The sequence below is a fragment of the Athene cunicularia genome (assembly GCF_003259725.1).
Source record: "Athene cunicularia isolate RWA chromosome 9 unlocalized genomic scaffold, athCun1 chr9_part1, whole genome shotgun sequence".
Taxonomy (NCBI): domain Eukaryota; kingdom Metazoa; phylum Chordata; class Aves; order Strigiformes; family Strigidae; genus Athene; species Athene cunicularia.
Window position 1 is genome coordinate 11,827,658 of NW_020799110.1, and position 9,397 is coordinate 11,837,054.

The 9,397-nt window shown below is 66.1% G+C and overlaps 1 protein-coding gene across 1 annotated transcript in view; it reads right to left on the reverse strand.

The window, feature by feature from the left end:
• TNK2 (tyrosine kinase non receptor 2) overlaps positions 1 to 9,217 on the reverse strand; it is a 14,690-nt gene extending 5,473 nt beyond the window's left edge. The window contains exons 1-10 of the mRNA XM_026854980.1: positions 8,377 to 9,217; positions 7,953 to 8,247; positions 4,070 to 4,247; positions 3,846 to 3,916; positions 2,442 to 2,654; positions 2,193 to 2,345; positions 1,726 to 2,003; positions 1,527 to 1,653; positions 1,288 to 1,434; positions 859 to 953 (exon numbers count right to left, since the gene is read on the reverse strand). Coding sequence (XP_026710781.1) covers positions 859 to 953; positions 1,288 to 1,434; positions 1,527 to 1,653; positions 1,726 to 2,003; positions 2,193 to 2,345; positions 2,442 to 2,654; positions 3,846 to 3,916; positions 4,070 to 4,247; positions 7,953 to 8,129 — 1,439 coding nt within the window. The 5' untranslated portion in view covers positions 8,130 to 8,247; positions 8,377 to 9,217. The remainder of the gene's footprint in view (positions 1 to 858; positions 954 to 1,287; positions 1,435 to 1,526; positions 1,654 to 1,725; positions 2,004 to 2,192; positions 2,346 to 2,441; positions 2,655 to 3,845; positions 3,917 to 4,069; positions 4,248 to 7,952; positions 8,248 to 8,376) is intronic.
• Between the last annotated feature and the right edge of the window lie 180 nt (positions 9,218 to 9,397).

The following is a 9,397-nucleotide window of genomic DNA, read 5'->3' on the forward strand; positions in this document are numbered from 1 at the left end:
GCCCTCCGCCGCTCCCTCCTTCCCTCCCTCCCTCCCTCCGCCGACGCCGCTTCCCCTCCCCTCCCCTCCCTGCAATTAAACCGCCAGACCCTGGGCAAGAGTCATCCCTGGCGGCGGCGGCCGGGGAGAAAGCCGGTCCCTGCAGACACACAAATCCGGCCTGATTCACCTCCGGGCCGTGACTAACCGCGGGGAGCCGGCCCCGGGAGGGGGAGAGGGAAGGGGGAAGGCCCGAGCCTTCCTCTTCACCCCCCCCCGGGGCTGGGGGACACGACAGCCCCCTGTGTTCCAGCGGGACAAAGGGACACTGAGCTCCTTTGGGGTGTCCCCACTGTCCCAGAGCCAGAGAGGGACGTGCGTGCCCTGGGATGGGGATATGGGGACCAAAGGTCCCCCCGGTTTGCAGGTCCCCCGGGGTGGCAGAGGGGGGTGGTTTTGCTGCGGGGTGGCCATCAGGGACAAAGAGCAAAGCCCATGGTGCAGGGGTAACAGGTCACAGCACTGTGGTACCAAGCCCCCAGTGCCTCGCCCAGCCCGGTGACTGCAGCCTGTCCCTGGGTGCTGGTGGCACATCCCCACTGCTATCAGTGGGGAGCGGCCCAGGGGAGCGTGGATTTCCCAGGCAAGGCCGGGGCAAACCCACAGGCACAGTGGGGTGAGTTAGTGGGGGTGGACAGCTCGGGCAGGTCTGCCCACAGGCACGGCTATGCCCCCCCCAGCACTGTGCTGCCTGGAGGATTGCACCCCCCCCTCCCCACCCCTGCTCCCCACAGCTCTGCCAGTGCCCAGTCTCCCTGTTCCTGGGGTCCCTTGTCCCCACGCAGGCTGGCAGCCAGTCTGTGCCCCCCCATGCAGTACCTGCCCTCAATGACCGTGATGATGTCGTTCATTTGGATGTGCAGCTTGTCAGGCTCCTCGAAGTCCTGCAGTGCCCTCATGTCGGTGGGCTGGGCCTGGGGGCAAAAGGGCGTGAGGACAGGGGATGCAGTCCCCCATGTCCCTCCCTGTTCTGTTTCAAGGCCAGGCCCAGCCCCATCCAGGGCAGTGGAGCCCCAAAAATGAGCAAGGCAGAATCACACCACTCTCAGCTCGTCCTCAGCTGTGACATCCCTGGAGTAGGCGAGAACAAGGTGGCACCCAGGGTCCTCCCACTGTGACCATGTAGGGCTGCCTGGCCTGGGCCCCCCAGTGTCACCTCCCTCCTCGGTGATACCCTTAACTCTGCCCAGTCAGGCAGAGCCCCTGGGAGGGCGTGCTGGGACCCCTGCCCCCTCCTTGCTCACCCACCTCCACCAAGAAGTCCCGCAGGGCCACAAAGGTGGGTCGGTCCTCGGGCTTGTGTGCCCAGCACTGCAGCATAACGTTGTAGACGTCTTGGGGACAGTCCTCAGGCCGTGGCAGCCGCTCACCCTCCTTGTCTATCTTATGCAGGATCTGTGGGGCAGGGGGGTGCTGTCAGGGAGTCCCAGGTCCCCCCCACCACTGCTGGGGTGAGGCAGGGAGGCAGCCCCCAGCTGAGCACCCACCTGGCTGCCGTTGAGGCCGATCCAAGGCTCCTGTCCATAGGTGAACATCTCCCAGAGAGTCACCCCAAACATCCAGGTGTCACTGGCATGGGAAAAGGTGCGCGTCTTCAGGCTCTCAGGAGCACACCTGCACGGGGGACGTCAGCATCAGGAGGTTGTGGGTGCTGCACTCCCAGGCCACCCCCTCCCCAGGGCTCACCAGGCGAAGGGGACCTTGCGATGCTCCTGCATCACATAGTGGTCGTCATTTTTGGGCAGGGCCCGCATCAGCCCGAAGTCCCCGATCTTGACCAGCTCATTGGAGGCCAGCAGGATGTTGCGGGCAGCCAGGTCGCGGTGGATGAAGCGCTTGGACTCCAGATAGGCCATGCCCTTGGCCACCTGAATGGCGTACTGGCAGAGGGTGGAGATGAGGAAATGGCCCTGGTTCTTCCGCAAGCGGTCCAGGAGGGAGCCCAGTGGGGCCAGCTCTGTCACCTGGGCCATGGGGAGGAGACAGCAGGTTGGTCAGACCAGGGGCACCCTGGTTGGGCTGGTTTCCAGCCTTCTTATGTCCCACTGGGGATGCCAGCGGAGGACTCGGGGTACAGACTCAACCTGATTTTGACCCTCCATGGGGTGGCATCAGGGTCAGCCCCATGTCATTCCCCCCCCTGCCCCACTCACCATCTTCATGGGGTGGGAGAGCACCACGCCATAGAGGCGGATGAGGTTCCTGTGGTCCAGGGAGTGCATGGCATTCACCTCTCGGATAAAGTCATCCAGTGCCTCCGGCTGGCTCAGCACATCAGTCTTGAGGCACTTCACTGCCACGTTCAACTACAGCCAAAGCGGGGATGAGCCCTGAAGCATCCACCCCCCGCAGTGGTCCCACTGTCCGGCTCCCCCCCACCCCTTCCACTTGCAGCCCCTCACCGTCTTGCCGGCAGGTGTGCACCACTCGCCGCGACGCACGACACCGAAGGAGCCGTCGCCCAGCTTCTCGAAGAGCGAGAGGTCCCGCTCCCGCACGAGGCAGGTGAGGGAGTGCTGGCCCCCCGCTTCGGGGGGCGGTGGCGTGGGGGGCTTGCGGAAGGTGCTCTGGGGCTGGGGTGGCAGCTCCGACTCAGGGCGCTTCCCGCTGAACACCTGTGGGACATGGAGGCAGGGGAGAAGCAGGTATGGAGATGCCCCCAAGCCCTTGTGTCTGCGAGTGAGCCATGCCAAGATGACCCCCTGTCTGCGCTGTACACTCTGGAACCTAAAGATGACTCCTAACTGGTGATTAGTCCGGGCAGGCTGCCTGTGGGAGCAGGCTCTGCTCCTCCAGCTGCCTGCACACCAAGCTGCAATTGGTGTGGAGGGAAGGGGTTGTGCTTCTCACGGCAGCCCCCAAGCAGCTCCAGCAAACCAGGCCAATAGCCAAAGGGCCCTGGGTGCTCCTTGGCCAGGCTGTGGCCACACACTGTGCCTGGGCACGAATCCAAGAGAAACCTCCAGCTTGGGCTGAGTGTGGCAACAATACGCATTGCTGCCACCACAAGCCTGGAAGGCTCTCCCTTCCTCTCCCCTAGCTGGGACCAATGATGTGCCCCACAGCATGAGGTCCATTCCAGCCTCAGCAGCCAGGACTCGTGTGGGGTGCACAGCGGTGGGCCCAGCATGTGGCTGGGGTGGGAGGTGGCATTTCTGTGCCCGGTGAGAGGCTGGGTAGCCTTCTATTAAAAGCCTATTCCATCCCTGTCCCGACCCAGATGAGTCACACGGGAGAGGCCACGACCCAGTACCCAACTGGCAAGCACCCTGCTCTTTTGGGGGTGCAAGGTGCTGGGGGGCGCCAGGTTGGCAGCAGTACCAGCTCTGGATGGGAGGGCATCAGGGGCACACATGAGCATCCCAAAGTCCCCTGCCCCACTGTGCCCCCGGCCTGCAGGCACAAAGCTGTACCCCCTTGCTGTGGGGTGGGCAGCCAGCCGGGCAAGGCTGCTGCCCACAGAGCTGGCTGGGGTGAGATGCAAAGGCTCTGTGGCTCATTAGCTGCCGAGGAGTTTCCTGGCAAAGAGGCAAATAACGTGAGGGGAATGAATTTCCTAAGTGCTGGGGTGACAGGGCCATCCTTTGCTGGGAAGTGACCTGGGAGCCCACTCGGGACCGGGGTGTGTGCTGGCAGGGTCATGCCACAGGCAGGGCATGTGTGGCTGGGGCTTCTGCCCATCTCCCTGCCAGCTCCCAGGGACCAGTGGCATGAGAACCACGCATCGGGGAAAAGCATAGGGAGAGGTCCAGCTCCTCCCCCCTGCCTCAGTTTCCCTGCCACACCTGCCCCTCTCCCATCCCTACCTTGCTCATCCAGGATTTCCGCTTGCACATGGCTTTCCTCCGCTTCACCGCCTCCCACAGCCGCCGCTGGCCTGCAGGACAGAGGGACACAGCGACTGTCACTGACCCAGCACAGCATGGGGGTCCCCTCCAGCCCCAAGGACAGCATGCTCCTCTGGGGTCCCCAAAAGATTCTGTGCAGCCAGCCAGGGGCATGGGGGGAGGTCTGGGGGGGACGTACGCACCAGGGCGTCCCATGCCAATCTTCTCCAGATCCTCATTTTTGACGTACTCGAAGTGGGAGAGGCGGGTGACGTTGAGCTCGTCCCGGATGCGCAGGAAGTACTGCTGCAGCTGCAGCTCAGTGAGCAGCTCCAGCAGCCAGTCCGTGCCCTCCTCCGCCTGCATGCTACAGCTCAGCCTCTGCTGGGACAGGGTGCCGGGTTAGCAGGGACCCTGCCTGGCTCCCCTCTGCCCCATCCCCACTGGGAGGGCTACCCAGAGGGGCTGAGAGCCAAGGCTGGGGTGCTGCCTGGTAGGGCATGAGGAATGCAAGTGAGACTTATCTCCTGAGCCTCTCCCCAGGGGGGCCAGGGTCCCTGAAGACAGGCAAGGACCCCCACTCTGCCCTGTGGTGCCCACAGGAACACCAGCCCACCCCTCTGCTCCAGCACAGGCTGTCCCCAGGCAGCGTGCCAGGGACACAGGATGGGGTAGAGCCTCTGGGATGGATGTGCCTGACAGCGACCCCCAGCCGAGGGGCACCCCACAGCCTGGCACTGCGCCTCTGCACGGGACACCCCACACAGGGGATCGTGCCTGCCAGGCTCCCTTTGCTTGGCTGGAGGGGCTGAGCGGGACAGGACAGCTGTCCCCAGCAGGGACGGCCACCTCGGCACTGCCTCTCAGCCCCCTGGCATCCCTGCAGGGCCGCAGCACAGACCCATGGCAGGTGTCCCCTGCTACGGGTGGTGGCCCCTCACCAGGTAGCCACAGGGAGGGAGAGAAGACATCAGGACCTGTGTGGGGTCCCGGTACCCCAGGGCTGAGGCACAGGGTACCCCAACACTGCTTGGATCCCAGGTGTCACCCACAATTCCCCATGCCCCCCCTAAACATGTCCCCCACCACACCCTATCCCAACTTGCTGTCCCAGCTCTCCCCCCTCTTTCATCACCACCTTTCCGGGAAGGAGCATGGATCTGCCTCCTGCTGTCGGGGGTTGGAGGGGAGGTGGGATCTCCCATCCTGGCCCCACAGCAAGGCAACCCCTTCGTCCTCTCCTCCCTTCCAGGAGACAACATGGCCCCAGCGTCTCTGCCCCCTGTGCTCAGGTCCCTCAGCCGCGTCACCGCAATTACAGCCCTCAGCACTGGGCTAAAAATACGGCGGGTGCGGCAAGCAGCTGGGCACGGGGGCGCATAGGGGCACGCGGGGGCACGCGGGGCGAAAGTAGCCGCCAGCCTTCGGCGTGTGGCTGGCCAGGGACAGCCAGTCCCCTGCCCGCAGGCAACAGGGACAGGGACAGGGGACGGCTGGCGTAGGGTCTGCCCGAGGCGGGGGTCAGCACTTACTCGGTAGAGGCGGAAGCGGGCAAGGAAGGGGAAGGATCGGCGCAAAGCCTGGAAGCGTCGCATCCTGCCTGGCTGCCCGCCGCCAGCCCCTGGCACCGCCGATGTCCCTTCCCTGGCAGCGGTGTCCCACGGCAGAGCCCGCTCAGCACAGCCGAGGCATCCGTAGCCCCGTCAGATTGGCTACAGAGATGCCCTTTGGGCTTGGTCGCCCCATATACCCCGCGTTGGAGAAGGCAGGGGGATTGAGGCGTCCATCGGCCGGACGCAGGCTGTGGCTCTCCCCCTCCTTCCGTCTGGCTCTCGATCCTCCCGGCTGGCCCTCCCCTTCCCCAACGCAACGAGGCCGGGGCGGGGGGGCAGCGGCAGACAGGCAGGGCTGGGGGTCACTCCCCTGGCTGGAGTTGCTTCCCGGGGACCCCTGGCCAGCCGCGGGGTTCGGTCCCGGCTGGCTGCCTGCGCAGCGCTCCCCGGGAGGGGTTATTTTCGGCCGGTGCTGGGACGCACGCCCAGGGGGCTGGGCTCCCATCAATGTGCTGCTTTCTCCCTTGTTCAGCGGGCACCGGCAGCTGGGAGCCCGGACCCCCGCTCCCATTTCCATGGAAACTCGTCCTGGCCTTGGGAAATGCTCCTGGGCCTCAGTTTCCCCCCCAGGAAGCGGGGAGAGAGGGAGGGAGAGGAGACATCCGGCTCTCCGCTCCCCAACCGAGGCCACAGGCACAACGCCAGAGCGATGGGCGCTGCGGGGGGAGCTTCTGGCTCGGCAAATGTCCCCGCCGCCCAGCTGCCAGCCCCTGTGGGGCTCTGCCGTGGGGTGCCACCAGCACCCTGGGGCTCGCTCCCCTTCCCTGGAGGGGCTGGCACCCAAGCCTGCGCTGTTGTCCGCCTGTCCCTGGGGAGAACAGCTGGCCACGCCAGCAGCCGCAGCGTGAGAGAGGAAAGACCCATGGCAACCTCCTGCTGCAGCCCCCGCCTGCCTGGCCCCCCCAGACCACAGCCATCACTGTTCCAGGGGGCAGCTGGGAGGGGGTTAAGCACATCCCCAGGCACAGAGGAGCCTCCACTGTGGCTTCCACTGCCGGGATCCCGGCTGGCACCCGGCGGCACAGGCACCCGGCACAACAAGCCCATTGACTGGGGACACCCGGGCATGGTGCCCTCAGCACCAACCACTGCCACGCGCCAACTCCCCCCTCCCTGGCCCAGGGGACACGGGGGGTTCCCTGCCCTGCAACGGTGCATCACCCTCATCAGCCGGCACCAGCACCCACTGGAACTGGCACCCACTGGGGCTGGTGTGCTGCCTCCTGCACCCCCAAACCCAGCATGAGGCTGCCCAGCTCAGTGCCTGCACTGGGAGTCCTGGTCTCTAAAAGGGAGCAGGGGGACCCAGCCTTGCCCACTGTGCTGGGGGAGGCTCTGTGCCTCAGTTTCTCTCTCCACAATAGACCCACGGGTGCATGCGGTAACACCGCAGCCTTGGCTCCGAGATGGGCATGCAGGTTTGACAATGAACCTCCATCCTGCGGGGGGGTCACAGATGCCCATGCAGCCCCCACAACCTGGCAGATGGCAAAGACCCCCAGCACGGGTGCTGCTCAGCGCCCCATGCCCTGTGCACACGCCATGCCATGCACACCCACTCCTGCAGCCTGGGGGATACACCCTACGTGCACCCAGGCTCACGTGCACACTGGGACCACACAGGCACAACCCTCGGCACCCCGTGTACCTTCCGCCACCTGCACAACCACAGAGGTCCCCCCACGCACGCATCGCCTCCGTGCACCCCCCCTCGCCAGCTACCGCCCTGCCCGGCCACACGTGCGCAAACACACTGGCGCCGCACAGCCGGCGGCAGCACACCGGCCCGCTCCCCCGCCTCCACCTGACGCACACCTGGAGCCGCATGCACCCCTGCACGCTCATGGGTGCCCGACCCCAGTGTAGCACACTCCTCGCCTCCACACTCGCCACGCACACCCGCCTGAGCTGGCACACAGGTGGCCAAACCACCCCCTCCCCAGCGATTACTCCTTATCCACAACGACACTGCAACACCTGCCCTAAACCCTGAGGCAGCTGCACCTTCCACATGCACCTATGCGCCCCCTACCCCCCAACACCACCACGCGCAGCCCAGCACCCCCCAGCAACACCCCCACAGGGGGATGGCAGCCTGCGCGGCCACGGGCTGGATGTAGCGCTGCAGCCAGGGGACGGCATCCTGTGCTGGGCACTGTGTCCCTGTGCCGAGCTGTGCCGCTGCACGCCATTGCCCTGTGCCTCAGTTTCCCCAGCAGGAAGCAGCCGGCAGCTGCACTGCCGTGGGTCGGGATGGGAGCACAGCCAGGCATGGGGGTGCCATCACCACACCACATCGGATGCTGGGGGCTACTGTCAGTGCCGGAGAGGGGAGATGCCATGCAGGGCCCCCTCCATGCCCCATGCCAGCTGCCGACCCACACCCCACAGCAGGACCCTGCCCCTCTTGGGGACACCCAGTCCAGACGGGTGCCCCCTGCTGCTCCCCCCCACTGGTTCCCCCTGCACTGACCCGCCGGCACGGCATGCCCGGGGCGATGTCCTGCCGCGGGGATGGCATGGGGCGCCCACTGCCCAGCCGCAGGGCCCGCTGCCCAGTGCTGTCCGAGAAACTGTGGGGCAGGGGGCCCAGCATCTCCTCCTCCTCCTCGGTGCTGCTCAGACGCTGGTAGTCACATCTCTCACCCATGGCCGGGGCGGCGGCGGCTGCGGCGCGGTGACGAGCGAGGGGCTCTGCGGAGACGCCCGCGCCTGCCTGGGGGTGGCGAGGGCTGGAGCTGGGCTCGGGATCACATGGCAGAAAGTTGCTGCAGTTCCGGAAAACAGCGAGAGGGTGAAGGTGACCGCGATGGTGATGGAGAGGAGGGGGTATGGAGGGATGCAGAGGAGATGGGGAAAATAGCAGGGGGAGCAGCCCCTTGGGTGCCCATCCTCACCCCAATTCCAGCCTGGCACCGCTGTCTTCCTCCTGGCTCAGCACCTCAGCTGCCCGGCTGCCGTCCCTGCTCCAGCACCGGAGCAGAGAGGTGGTGGCATTGCTGCCAGCCCCAGCGCCGCGCTCGCAGCCCCGTTCTCCCCCCACCCCGGCACGGTGCAGCCCGCCAGTGGGGATGCGGTGCAGGCAGCCACGCAGAGCAGGAGGAGGAGGTGGTGAAGGAGAGGGGTGGGAGCATCGTCCAGCAGCTGGGGCTCTGTGGCAAGCAGGGTGGGTGAGAAGGAACTGTGCCCCCTTCCTGGGCACCTGCGGAGGGGTGGGGGGGCTCTGAGGCTGATAGCATCCCCAGCATCCCTCCCACTTCCCTGCGCCGGCAGAGGGGGATGGGATGCACTGGGAAGATGGCTGCTCCGCAGCAACCCGGCAGCGTTGGCACAAGCACGGCGGGGCTGGGAGAGCAGCCAGGCCCCAGCGGGTGCTGCCGGCATGGGGTTCAGGGCGCACACCAGGAGAACTCCTCCCAGCATTAATCCGCTCCCCACACACCCTCACAGGGAGCTGGGGGTCTCCTAGACCTCTGCCAGGCTCTGCACCAGGCACAGCCCCCAGAAGGGGCAGGTGGCACTGGGCCACCCCTCCAGGATGGGGACCCCCCCACCTGCGCACCGGGACTGGCCCGTACCCCAACGTTGCCTGGCCACAGCCCCTCTCTGAGCCCCCTGGGCCAGAGCTGCAAGCCTGCAAGGAGGCTGAAACTGGGGGGGGCTGCAGGTCCTGCCCCCAGCCCCCCCGGACCTGCCTGTCCTTTGGGGCACAGCTCCAGGGACGAATTTGCTCCTCATGCCAACATCATGGGGCACAATGCCCCCCTCAACCCCCAGAAGCACTCCTGTGACACCCCCACCCCCCAACACCATGGTGTAGCCACCCCAACACCAGAGACACGACACCAGGCTGTCACTGCACCAGAGCACAGGGTACGAGCCCATCCTGCCTCTCTCCGGAGAAACACCCCCAACCCC